Source organism: Rousettus aegyptiacus, unplaced genomic scaffold, assembly GCF_014176215.1.
Source record: "Rousettus aegyptiacus isolate mRouAeg1 unplaced genomic scaffold, mRouAeg1.p scaffold_m13_p_1, whole genome shotgun sequence".
NCBI lineage: Eukaryota > Metazoa > Chordata > Mammalia > Chiroptera > Pteropodidae > Rousettus > Rousettus aegyptiacus.
Window position 1 is genome coordinate 715,736 of NW_023416284.1, and position 13,382 is coordinate 729,117.

The window sequence follows — 13,382 nt, forward strand, 5'->3', positions numbered from 1 at the left end:
GGAGGGCGGATGTCACCGTGGAGCCCAGCCATCTGCAGCGCCCTTCTGGAGGCTCTGGACAGGCGTGAGGGAGCCGAGGCGAAGAAGTCCCTGTACTCAGTGGCCAGGGCAGGGTTCTGACCGCAGAGCAAAGCCTGACAGGGCCCCCCTCCCTTTCCACTCCCGTCCCCTCAGTTGAGGGCGGGCAGACCTGCTGGCCGGGCGCATTGCTTCAGAGAGTGTAGTTCGGAAGGACCTGCTCGCGGGCGTCTGTGGCGGTGGAAGGCAAAGGCCGCAGGGACGCTGGACCCCTCGCGCGAGCGCTGCCCGAAGCAGGGCCGCTGGGGGCTGTCAGCTCCAGACAGCCCAGGGCAAACTCAAGGACTCGGGTCTACTTGTCCCTCGGCCCGCAGGCGCCTGGCCCGGCAGCGGGGTGCTGCGTTCCCGCGGGCGGGGCGCCTGGGTCGTCTCCCAGGCGGACGCGCAGACGGACGTTCGTGGCTGCCAAGGGCAGCAGCGGCGGGGTGCGGAGCGCCAGACCCCGACCCCCGAGCGCGCACGCCCCCGGGAGCGGGGCCGGCCGGGCGGGGCGGCGCTCGCGGCGGGGGGCGGGGGGGACGGGGTGGGGGGGAGGCGGCGGGCTGCGCGCGGGGCGGGCGCGGCGGCAGGTGGGGCGGCGGCCGGGCTCCGGGCGGGGCGGCTCCGGGCTCCGCGCTCCTCCGCCCTCGCGCCCGCGCCGCGCGCCCTCCCGCTCCCGCCCGCCTGTGGCGCCGCCGCGGCCGCCGGGGAAGCAACTTCGCGAGCGTCCGCGACCTGCGGGATCTCGGCGCCGCGCCGTCCCGCGCCGAGCGGCCGGAGGCCATGGACGCGCTGGCCTGGCTGCTGCCCCCGCTCCTCCTGCTCTGCGCGCAGCAGCACGGCGGCACCAGGTGAGCGAGCGCCGGGTCCGGCCGGCCGAGGCCCAGCGCGGCTGCGGGGACGGAGCAGCCCCCCGGCTCCCCCAGTGCCCGCGCCCGTCCCGGTCAAGACTCCCCCTCCTCTCGGGACCCTGGCTCCGCCGCCCCGCCGTCCGGGCGCTGTCCGCCGTCCCGGTGCTGAACCGGCGCCGCGGGACGGGGCGAGGGCGTCGGAGCCGCTCCCGACTCTCCCCCGAGCCCCGGCGCGCGGGGCGAGCTCCGGGTCCCCGGCCCCGGCGGGCATCTGGCCGGCGTCTGGCTGGCGGGTCCCTGCCAGGAGCGGGCTGCGCGCGCGGCTGGCGGGAGCTGCGGGCTGGAGGGAGGGAGAGGTCCCAGCCCCGGGGCGGGGGCGGCCCCCTCCCCCCCGCTGCGCGCGCGGGTCTGCGAGGACAGGAAGGCACGTCCTCGCCGCTGTGCGTGCTTGTGAGGAGTGCGGCCGGGATGCGGCGGGTCGCCTTTCGGGGACTGTTGCAAATGGCACCCACTGCGCTCCACAGCGCGCAGGTGGAAGCGCGGCGGGAGCCCCCGCAGCTGGAAAAGGCGAAGGTTTCTCTCTAACTCTGGGGAGGGGCGCGGGTCCTGCCGCCGCCGCAGAGAAGGAAGAGGGTAAGGAGGAAGGCGTCCTGGGCCTGGGGCTCCCTCCCTCTGGCTTCCAGGGACCAGCACCGTCCCAGCTCCCTCGTCTCCTTCTGGGGAGGTGACATGGGGTCCTGGTCACCTGGCGTCCTGAGCACAGAGCCTAGCCACCTTCCATGGGAGCTGTGAGGGGCCTTGTTGACAACTAGCTTGCTACAAGTGTCCGCAGAGATGCCGGGGCAGAAACAGCCCCCAGCCAGTCCTGCCCGGCAGGGCCGGCCCGCGGATGTCCAAGGCTTCAGAGCCCGAGGTGCTGGGGGGGCAGCCACGTTTGGCTGTGGCACGCGGGCAGCTCACACTCGGACGTGGGGGCTGTGGCCCAAGTGTCCTTGTTGGTGGGGTGGGGGCAGGGCCGGGACGCCTGGGCCCACGGCGGGGTGGCCGGGGTGCCCAAGCCCCTGGGCAGTGCTGGTGCGGCCTGTCCTCCAAGGGCTGTGCTCTTTCGTCGAGCCCCACGGGCCTTTCTCCTTCGTCTGTTCCTACTTCGCTGGACTGGGAAGGTCAGAGGCTTGAGATGCGAGCGGAGCCCACGGCCACTTCCACAATCCTGAAATCCAGGCCGCTCAGAGCCCCGCGTCTTAGCCTGGGCTTGACCGCGAAACTCCTGCGGCGGGAAGGCCCGTCCTGCTCCCACGAGGCTCGTTTGTCTTCATTCGGCCCGTCCCGGGGCGTCTTCATTACATCCTAGGGGAAGTGCTCGAGGATCCCCCACGCACGCACACGCGCCACGTCGGGACCCCCGCGCACGCACACGTACACGCACGACGTCGGGACCCCCGCGCACGCACACGTACACGCACGACGTCGGGACCCCCCACACACGCACACGTACACGCACGACGTCGGGACCCCCACGCACGCACACGTACACGCACGACGTCGGGACCCCCACGCACGCACACGTACACGCACGACGTCGGGACCCCCCGCGCACGCACACGTACACGCACGACGTCGGGACCCCCCGCGCACGCACACGTACACGCACGACGTCGGGACCCCCACGCACGCACACGCACGACGTCAGGACCCCACGCATGCACACGCACACGCACCACGTCCCTTTTCTAACACTGAAATGTTCTGAGCTCCGGCCCCTCTGGCGCCGTGTGGTGGGGGCGGGAGGTGCCCGTGCGGACGGGTCGTCAGGCCGCGGCCTGGCCAGAGGAGAGCCTCGGGCTTTGCGGGCCCCCGCGGGTGACCTGCAGACGGCGCGGCGCGGTCCGCTCGGGCCTCCTTCCATCAGCTTGTGTCCCCTCCAGAAACCAGAAGGACTGCACCCCCCTCCCTTCGGCGTGCGGGTCCTCAGCCCGCAGCAGCGTGGACAGTGGGACTAACGGAGGGGCCCGTTCTGTCCCCCGCTGCGCATCGGGAGCCTAGGGGCTCCTGGTGGGAGAAACTGGGAGGGGCGGGAAGGGCTGTCCCGCGCGGTCCTGGGGGGTCCCGTCGAAGCCACGCCTGCCCCGAGTCCGGAGATCCACTCACGCGGTGGGCACCGAGCTCAGCAGCTGCACACTGAGTGGGTGGCCCTCCTCTGCTGCCGGCACCTCCGTCTCCCTGGAGAAGCTGTGCCGGCAGCCACCAAGCGCGTCACGGTCCTCTTTGCCTTGGTAACTGAGGTGCCAGCGCGCTGGTGTGGCTCTGAAAACAGCCATCAGGGCCCGCGGGCGCGTGCGTGCGTTGTGTGTGCGTGTGCGTGTGGCAGCGGGGTCCTTAGAGGGAGGACAACCTGCTGCTGCACCCAGCTACACCCACCTTCCTCCTCTGTCCCCAGAGGCACAGACGAGTGACAGGGGAGGGTGTGCTTCCCAGTGGGGCCGGGAGAGAGAGGGAGGCTGGCACCCAAGTGCGGGACGGAAGCTGCCTGTGATTCTGTGGTGGCTGCTCCACCTTAGGAGTTTGGGTCAGGCGTGTGTCCCCAAAGGAAGCCCAGCCCTCGGCCACCGCTGGGCGCCAGGCTGTTGGATGAGTCAGAAGCTCTCTCCCGAGGTGCTGGCCGGAGTCCCCACATTCTCACCCCATGTGGCGCTCCGGCACTGGGAGCCGGGCCTGGTGACTCTGCCCCTGGTGACTGCCCCTGCACCCAGGCCACGGGGCAGTGCATCGTCCTTGGCGCTCTGGCCCTCAGCGTCTCGGGTGGAAAACGACCGGCCCTGTCCCAGGTGATGGGCGGCGTGGGGGGAGCCTGCTCCTTCTCACTAAGAACGCAACTGGCCTCTTGCCACTTCCTGGCAACCTCAGGGCCAGGGGCTCCTCCAGGTCTTGCCCTTGCGTCCCGCGTGGGCCCGTGACCCAGGTGGAAGGAACGAGCCTGCCTGCGCCAACGCCCCGAGGCCCGGGAAGGACAGTGTCTCCTGACGACCTCGTTCCGGGCTGCCGCTGTCACAGGGTGGCAGCTGGGCCGGTCCAAAAATAAAGCCAATTTTGAATCCCTTTACTTCCGACCTTCAGGGCGACCTCCATTTGCATTTTTAATTGTGCATATTTGGGGCCAAGACTTCACTGAATTCCCTCTTATGCCTCGTTACAAAGTGCCAGCCCTCCCCACCGCGGGCTGGCCATGGCCTGGGAGGACCGAGGTGGTCCTACGGGAGAGATCGGAGGTCTTCAAGTTTTGTTGGCTAAGGAACTCTTGGTCCAAAGTCACCTTCTTCCAAAGACCGTATATGAAACAGATGAGGGCCTGGGCGCCCCGCCCCCAGCTGGTGCTTCCCAAACCCAGGCAGCCCCGGGAGGGGGGGGTGCTTCTGAAGCCCCTGAGAGTACAGTGTGAGGGTCATCGGTCCCGGCCGGGGCACACCTGGAGACTCGGCTGCAAACTCAGCAGCAGGACTCACGCGCTCACACACAGCTACTCTGGCATTTAAGCCAGAAACCCCAGGTCCCTGGTGGCCCCCGGCCTGGGCCAGGCCCCTTGCTCTCTCAGCTGCGTCCACCTCCTGCCCACCCCCTGCACTGCTCAGCAATGCCCCGGCTCCCTCCCTCACCCCACAAGCTGCCATTCTCCCACCCAAACCATGGATTTGAAATGGGGGTCTAATCACAGGGCTCCGGCCCAGGGCCGCCAGTGCACTGTGGACCCTGGGAGAGGCAGTGGGGCGGGGGTGGGGGGTGACTGGCTGGGAGGGGAGGGGGTGGAGGCAGAGGCTCAGAGGGAGCCTTGGCTCGCCCTGGAGGAGCAGGAGTAACGCGGGTGGGAGGGGCAGAGGAGGGGGCGTGGGCCGCAGTGGGCCCACGTGGGGTGCTGGGGAAGGGGCTTAACGTGGAGTCTGAACGCTTGGCCTCTTGGCTCAGCTGTGCTGACGAGCAGGAGCAGGCGCCAGCGACCCGTTGACAAGGACAAGGACGCAGCCCCAGAGGGAGCAGGAGGCCAAGGGGAGCCTAGGGGGTGGCTCCCACCAATGGGAGGAGAGCGGGGTCGGCAGTGCAGTGGGAGCCGCAGCCAGAAGGGGCCGTGTGGCCTCCCTGCAGCCACGGCGCAGCTCACCAAAGGGGGTCTGTGTCCAGATCCTGCCTCAGGCCGGGCTTGGGGCCCGGCGTGACCTGTCAGAGGGGAGGGGTTCAGAGAGCACAAGGCCTTATTCTGACCATCCCTTCCTCTGTCCCCTCCTGGGTTTAGGAGAGCTTCCCCTCCCCCACTGCTGGTGGTAGCAAGGAGGGGGTCGTATTCCTGTGGCTGCCATGACAACTGACCACAAACTGGGGCCTCAAAAGAACAGAAATTTATTCTCTTGCGACTCTGGAGGCTGAAGTCTGAAATTGAGGTGTGGGCAGGTCGCGTCCGCCAAGGCTCTGGGGGTCTACCCCTGCAGCTCCTCGCTGCTGGTGCCCGGAGTCCTGGCTGTGCGGCCGCATCGCTCCAGCCAATGACGGGGCCTCCTCCCCGGGTGTCTGTTATAAGGATCCCAGACACTGGGTCGAGGGCCCGCAGTCCAGCGAGAACTTAACTAGCCACAGCTGCAAAGACTCTACGTCCAAATCAGGCCCCATTCTCAGGTGCTGGGCAGACGTGAATTTTGGGGGACACTGTTTATTCCGGGTCGGGCGAGCAGAAGGAGGGTGGGCAGCTGGAGCTCAGTGCTCTGGCCGGCCCGGCTGTGTGGGCGCGCGGCGCCGGCCGCGTGTGGGACGCCCCCCGTGGCTCTGCCAGGCTGTCAGTGGGATTAGCCTGCAACCAGCAGGCACGGCTCACAGCTTCTCGGCTAGGGCTGAGCCCCAGGAGCACATGGCAGGTTGGGGACCCGTGGGGTGAGGCCTGGGCCTGCTGCCTGGGCAGGCAGAGAGCTGGAGGCTGGCGGCAGCCTCCCGTGGGCTCTCGGCTGGGCCCTGCGTCAGGCTCGGGGCCTCACCTGCCGCCCGCCCCGGCCCTCAGCCTCCTGGTCACACGTCTTCTGCCCCAAGTCGCCTCCTGCAGGACGTTTCCTCCTCAGAGCTGAAAGGGGGCCGTGTGACCTTGTTGGATGGAGTCCCCGAGTCCTCTCTGACGAGGGACCCTACGTGGCGACCAGGGGCCGGCTGCCTTCTGTGGGCCAGCCTGGGGCTCACCAGGCCGGGGACGCCACCTGACCCGGGCCATGCAGGCGGGCAACAGCGGAGCAGAGGCTGCTGGAAGAGACGGGGGGCCCTGGGCCCCAACCTCGTTTCTGGCCCCAGAGGGGCTCTCGCTGTGGATGTCACCTGTCCGCCCTGGCCCAGGTGCCCAGGACAGAGTTCCATCCCCGAGAAGCGACCCAGGCTTCGTCCCGGTTCCCTGCCTGTGACCGGTGGGCCTTTCGTTTCCAGAGCGATGAATGACATTGGGGACTATGTCGGCTCCAACCTGGAGATATCCTGGCTCCCCAACCTCGACGGCCTGATGGAGGGCTACGCCCGGAACTTCCGGCCGGGCATCGGAGGTGAGCGTGGCGGTCGGGGCCCTGGGCCTGGCTGAGGGTGTGAGCCCCAGCTGGGCTGGCTCCCTGAGGCGTGTGGCAGGCCTCGAGCGCTGCCCCCCAGGGACACAGCTAGGAGGCTGGACCCTCTGAGGCCTCACGGCCGACTCGCACCAAGACAGCCCTGCCTGCCGAGCCCTCGGCCGTCCCCCTGCCGTGCCCGGCCGGCCTCAGCCCCACGCCCGCTCCCCGCAGGCCCCCCCGTGAACGTGGCGCTGGCCATCGAGGTGGCCAGCATCGACCACATCTCTGAAGCGAACATGGTAGGTGCCCGCCAGCCTCCGCCGCGCCCCGCGTGTGGCCGGGCACAGCCGGCTGACGCGGCCACCCCCGCCCCCCGCAGGAGTATACCATGACGGTGTTCCTGCACCAGAGCTGGCGCGACAACCGGCTGTCCTACAACCACACCAACGAGACCCTGGGCCTGGACAGCCGCTTCGTGGACAAGCTGTGGCTGCCGGACACCTTCATCGTGAATGCCAAGTCCGCCTGGTTCCACGACGTGACCGTGGAGAACAAGCTCATCCGGCTGCAGCCCGACGGGGTGATCCTGTACAGCATCCGGTGAGCCCCGCCGCGCCGCGCCCCAGATCCCCCCCCCCCCCGCTGCTGGCAGCCGGGGGCTGTTTACACCCCCAAGCAGCGGTCGCCCACCGAGGTTGCCCCCCGGGAGCTGGCTAATGCAGCTGTTTGCCAACACGATGCCTTGATGCCATTTTGGTTTTTAAATTGGGATGAAGTACTTGGGTGGGAGATCACCTAGGAAGACCGGGTGCGAGAGGCATAAAAAAATAAATTGGGGTGAAATTCACATAGCATAAAATCAACCATTTAAAGGTGAACGAGTCAAGGGCATTCAGCATGGTCACAGTGCTGCATAAACATCACCTCTAGTTCCGCAACATTTTGTCCCCCCGAAAGGAGACCCCGCACCCACTTAGTAGTGAGTCTTCCCCGCCCCTCCCCACCGCTGAAACCCCAGTCGGCTTTCCGTCCGGATGCGCCCAATCCCCGCCCCCGCGTAGAGGAGTGGCGCGCGGTGGCCCTCCGTGCCGCGTCCTCTCCCGGAGCTCGATGTCTCCGAGGCTCCGCCAGCGGTTATTGAATTTCATTGCTGAGGAACGCTCCACGCACGGGTCCGGCACGCTGTCCGTGTCCGCCTGTCCGTGGCGGACACCGTTCCCACCTTCCGGCACGTGTATGTTGTGTTGCTCTGAACACGTGGGTTCGTGTGTTTGTACACGTGCTTCCTGATGCGTGCCTTTTAAAAATGGAAATAACCTTTTGAAAATCAGGGGGATCACCCGGGAATCTAAATTCTCCTAGAGAATCAGAACCCTTGGCACCCACCCCCCGCCCCGGCCTTCTCCCACGGGGCAGGGTCGGCGGGGCCCCCTGCGGTGCTCAGGCTAGACCCGCCTTCTCGCCCCTGCTGGCTCCACAGTCCGGCATTTTGAAGGAGGGAGAAAGTGAGTGAAAGCCGGCCCGCGATGCCTGAGGGGGAGCAGCATTCCTGCGCTATCTGTAACGTGACCAGTTTTTAGTTTCCACCCGGAAGCCGGCACCTGCCATCAGAGCGAGGCGGCAGGCGTGGTGGCCCCCTGGACGGGTGCAGGGGCGTGGCCGCCTGTCGGGTCCGGGCACGGCCTCACCCCTGGGGACCTCACCGGCTTGTTGTCTGGACAGCATCACCTCCACGGTGGCCTGCGACATGGACCTGGCCAAGTACCCCATGGACGAGCAGGAGTGCATGCTGCACTTGGAGAGCTGTGAGTGCCGCACAGGCCGCGCCAGCCTCCCCTGGGGCTCCGGTACGGGAGGGCAGGGGCTCGGGCCGTCAGGGCCCTGTGCAGCTGGCCTGGCTCAGGGCATCCACGGAGCGAGGGGCCGGGCAGGAGGAGAAGGGGCCGGAAGGCCTGAGCAGCCTGGCCTGCATCCCATGGGCCAGTGCCCTGCCTACCTGGGCCTTGGAGCCCAGACAACACATTTATCTGCCTCGTGGGGCCGGGGCGGCAGCCCCCTGGGTCACCTGGCCATGGCGGCCTGCAGGCTCGCCAGCTCTTCTGGCCCCGTCCGCCCGGCCGAGGTGCCAGGCGTGGCTCCTGGTGCCACTATGGCTTCAGCCCCCGCACGGGCAGGGCGTCCCCGCCGGGCTGCTGGGGGCGGAGGCCGGGGGGCTGTGCTGCCCAGTGGGCTCTCCCGCAGACGGCTACTCGTCCGAGGACATCGTCTACTACTGGTCTGAGAACCAGGAGCACATCCACGGGCTGGACAAGCTGCAGCTGGCGCAGTTCACCATCACTAGCTACCGCTTCACCACGGAGCTGATGAACTTCAAATCGGGTAACGTGGCCTCATCGGCCTCTCCCCGCAAGCCCGGCTCCTGGCCTTCCCGTGCTCCCCGCCGGGCCGCAAGCCTCCTCCGAGGGCCCCCGAGGGTGCCGCTGGGAACCCCTGGTGGGCGCAGGCTGCGTCCCGCTGAGGACGAGCCGCAGTGGGGACGTGGGTCGTGTTCTCTGTCTCGGTCCGTGGTCCTTGTTGCTTCCTGGGGGCCAGCGGCACTCCGGGGGTGGGGGTGAGGAGTGCGGGGTACTCCCTGAGCTGCGGGGCTGCTCGTGGAGGTTGGCGAGCCCAGCCCAGCAAGGCCGTTCCTTGAACTTAGCTGTGCTCGGGGGAGGGTCAGGAACGAGGCTGCGCTGGGGGTAGAGCTGAGGCCGGGGAGGAGGCGGGAAGAGGCGGCCGACCCGCGGCTGGGGGGCCTGTCCACACCAGGCGGCCATGCTGGAGCCTCTCGCCTCCTCCTCGTGGGTGGCCCTGCGGCAGGACCAGCTAGTCCTGTCAGGCCCCAGAGGTGGGGGCACCCCGACCCATCAGGCTGTGGTGGTGGGGGGGGGGGAAGGCGGGGGTCTTGGGTCTTCCTTCCTCCGGAGGCTCGTGGTGGCCCCGGGGCGCGGACGGTGCCGGGCGCTGACGGGCGGCCCCCTGCAGCCGGCCAGTTCCCCCGGCTCAGCCTGCACTTCCACCTCCGGAGGAACCGGGGCGTCTACATCATCCAGTCCTACATGCCGTCCATCCTGCTGGTCGCCATGTCCTGGGTCTCCTTCTGGATCAGCCAGGCGGCGGTGCCCGCCAGGGTGTCTCTAGGTATGGGCCTGGCCTCTCCTCCGAGGGAGCGGGTGGACGGGCAGGAGCCCGGGAGCCGGACGCCACCCCGTGAGCCCGGAGCCCCGGCTCAGGGCCGTGAGAGGGCACCACCGCTCCCACCAGGCATTACCACGGTGCTGACCATGACCACGCTGATGGTGAGCGCTCGCTCCTCCCTCCCGCGGGCCTCGGCCATCAAAGCGCTGGACGTGTACTTCTGGATCTGCTACGTGTTCGTGTTCGCTGCGCTGGTGGAGTACGCCTTCGCCCACTTCAACGCCGACTACCGGAGGAAGCAAAAGGCCAAGGTCAAGGTCCCGGAGCAGAGGGCAGAGGTGAGGCGGGGTCAGGTTCTCAGCTCAGGGCCGGTGATGGCCCCCTGGACACACGCACGCACGCACACATGCACACGCCTGCTGCACATGCACAGGTACGCACACATGCACATACATACCTGGCACTCACACATGCAGGCACGCATGCACGCACACACACATGCACACGCCTGCTGCACATGCACAGGCACGCACACATGCAGGCACGCACGCACGCACATTCTCAAACGTGTGCACGCATTCACACACCTGACACCTATACACGCACATGCACGCACGCACACACGCACACATTCTCACACACGTGCACACATCCACACACCTGACACCTATACACGCACATGCACGCACGCACACTCGCACACATTCTCACACACGCGCACACATGCTCACACGTGTGCACACATTCACATACCTGACACCTATACACGCACAGGCATGCATGCACACACGCACATACATTCTCACACATGCACACACTCGCACATGCACACACATTCTCACACATGCACACACTTACATGCACTCACACATGCACACACTCACACACGCACACACATTCTCACACATGCACACACATTCTCACACATGCACACACTCGCACATGCACACACATTTCTCACACATGCACACACTCGCACATGCACACACATTCTCACACATGCACACTCACACACGCACTCACACATGCACACACTCGCACACACACACATTCTCACACATGCACACACACGCACCCACATTCGCACACATGCACACACTTGCACACACACATTCTCACACATGCACACGCTCGCACACGCACACACATTCTCACACATGTCTCACACATGCACACACTCGCACACACACATTCTCACACATGCACACACTCGCACACACACACGTTCTCACACATGCACGCACGCACACACGCACACACATTCTCACACACACGCCTGGCACGGGAGGGGAGGCGCCCACTTTTTCCTGGGCCCGCCCTGGGAAGCCCTGCCGACTGCTCTGGGGTGTCCCCTGCGGCCCCCGCGCTCCGGGCCGCTGCGGGTCCCTGCGGCACTGGCGGGGGGCAGCCCTGCGGGCCAGCGTGGTGGCCGCTCAGCCCCGCCCCCCCGCAGATGGACGTGAAGGACGCCATCGTGCTGCTCTCGCTGTCGGCCGCCGGCGTCTCCCGGGAGCTGGCTGCGTCCCGCCGGCCGTGCCGCGTGCCCGGCCACCTCGTGGGCTCCTGCAGGTCGGTGGAGGTGGAGGCCGGGGAGACGCAGGAGCAGGGGGCGGCCCGCGCGGGAGGCGGGGGCGGCCTCCGCGCGCTCTTCAAGCCCATCGCCGCGGACACCGTCGACGTGTACGCCCGCGCCCTGTTCCCCGCGGCCTTCGCGGCCGTCAACGTCATCTACTGGGCAGCCTACGCCATGTGAGGCCAGACCCGCCTGCTCCCTGCCCCCCCGGCGCAAGGCCCTGCGGCATCTGCCTGTGTCACGGTGGTGAACGCGAGGAAAGCCTCGGCCCCCCCAAGCCCCCGCTGTCCCCGCCCTCCCCGAAGCCGCCTGGGCGTCCCACGCTCTCCCTGCAGACCCGACCTGACCCCGAGGCCGGGCCAGGCTGGTGCAGGGCCCTTTGGGGACTAGGCCTTTGACTCAGAAAGTGACCCTGGCGTCAAGACTCTGGTCTGTGGGTTTGGACCTGGGAGCCGGAGGAGCCGGGTGTGGACGCTGGGCTAGGCCCTGGTGCGATGGGGGGGGGGGGTGGTCATGGCATTTCATTCCAGCATGTAATAAAGCCAGAACTTTGGTGGGGTGACATTCTCTGTCACGGCGTGGGGACTGAGGCCTCCTCTCCCAGTGCCTAGAGAGCTCAGGACGGAGGGACTCGGGGGCTGCGTCCCAGAGGCTGAGCCGTGTGGCCACATCGGGAGCGTCAGTGGTGCGGGCGGGGGTCGGGGGCCCTGAGGAGTCTCAGCCCCTCCTTGGTCTCCTGGTCCCATGGCCCAGGTGCCACTGCGGTGCCTTCTCAGATGCGGCGATGGAGGACAGAGGCCAGCGAGTCCCCGCAAACCAGGCCCAGCCCCTGCCCACCTCTGCCGCCACCTCGGACGGATGGGGTGGTGACAAGGCCATGGCTCGGTGACTGGAGGTCTGACCAGCAGCTCTTAATGAGCGTCCGACTTTCCCAGGGCGTGCGGGGGGCTGCCGGCCGCTGCTGGCCGCGGGGTCGGGGGCCGGCTCCAGTGGGCAAGGTCGGCCCGCTGCAGCGTGCTGCTGTGGTCAGGGTGGCAGCCAGGCCACGGCCCCGCTGGCCCCACGGTACCCTTCCTGGGGTCCCTGCCCCAAGCCACCTCAAGGGGAGCATGATAGTGACTTGCTGTGGATCGACAAAGGGGTCTGGCTAGGCCGTCTGCCTTTGGCTGGCACAACCTGCCCGGGTCCCCAGTGTCCGCAGGCCGTGAGGGCCTGATCCTGGAGGACGTTCACTCACCGGCCAGGCTCAACTGGCAGTCACCACTGAGGTCCAGGTGCTTCACAAAGGACAGGGCCGTCCGAGGGCAGAGGAGGGCATTGGCTTCCTGCCCACACCACGGCCGGCTCACCACCTCTAGCTCCAGCCCCGCGTCCGGCTCAAAGGCCCCTGTCTGCTAAGGACCCCTCCTCATACCCTGCCGCCCCTGTGGGCCCCTGTTCTGAGGAACAAAGTCAGGGTCAGGCCGGGGGGTGGGGCAGGCCAGGGAGCAGGGCCCCGAGGCGCCTGTGTGACAAGGGTGGGGAGCACCAGAGCTGGGACCGAGTCGGTGGTGGGGTTCCAGGTCACCTCCAGGCCACACCCAGCCACCCGTGTGGGGACAGGGGCCCCCTCTACCCCCCCACCTCGGCAGTTTCCTTTCTTCATGACCTGACCATGGCAGGGTCACCATGCACGCCCCCCCCGCCTGGAAGCTGAAGGGTCATGGGGTCAGGAGGGGGGTCGCCCAAGCCCCAGAGGGCGCACCGAAGCCCCCAGCCGGGTCCAAGACTGCCTGCACCACTGCTCGCCAGGGGGCACTTAGGGTCCTGCCCAAGGCCCGGCCTCTGGGGGACATGAAGCTGGATTCAGAGTTCACGGAGCTGCGGGGTTCCCTGAGTGCGGAGGTCAGCGGGGCCCCCCCGGGCTCTGCCGCCGGGCCCCGCCCCCCGGCACCCGCCTCCCGCCTGCCCTCGGCTCTGGGCCGCCCTCTTCCTGCCGCCGTGCCCACGAGGAGCTATTTAAAGCGGCTTCGCGCTGCCTCAGGCGCCCACGCGGCGCGGCCCACCCGGGCAGGAGCCTTCGCCTGGTTCTGCCACCGGCAATCAGTCCCTGCAGCCGGCAGGCTGCTATTTCTGCCACGTGTTTACGGGGCAGGAAGAAGGGACGGGAAGAACTGCTGCTTTTAA

The 13,382-nt window shown here is 67.7% G+C and overlaps 1 protein-coding gene across 2 annotated transcripts; it reads left to right on the forward strand.

Moving 5' to 3' along the window:
- The first annotated feature begins 780 nt into the window (after window positions 1-780).
- Window positions 781-11,778, forward strand: GABRD (gamma-aminobutyric acid type A receptor subunit delta). 2 transcript variants are annotated; one of them, XM_016144428.2, is made up of 9 exons: window positions 781-908; window positions 6,354-6,466; window positions 6,698-6,765; window positions 6,846-7,066; window positions 8,189-8,271; window positions 8,708-8,845; window positions 9,491-9,646; window positions 9,770-9,981; window positions 11,097-11,778. In XM_016144428.2, the coding sequence occupies exons 1-9, from the start codon at window positions 841-843 to the stop codon at window positions 11,394-11,396; spliced, it is 1,359 nt and encodes a 452-aa protein (XP_015999914.2). In that variant the 5' UTR covers window positions 781-840; the 3' UTR covers window positions 11,397-11,778. The 2 variants fall into 2 exon arrangements, with proteins under 2 accessions (XP_015999914.2, XP_036083619.1); XM_036227726.1 differs by lacking the exon at window positions 781-908 and adding an exon at window positions 1,357-1,541.
- The last annotated feature ends 1,604 nt before the right edge of the window (window positions 11,779-13,382 follow it).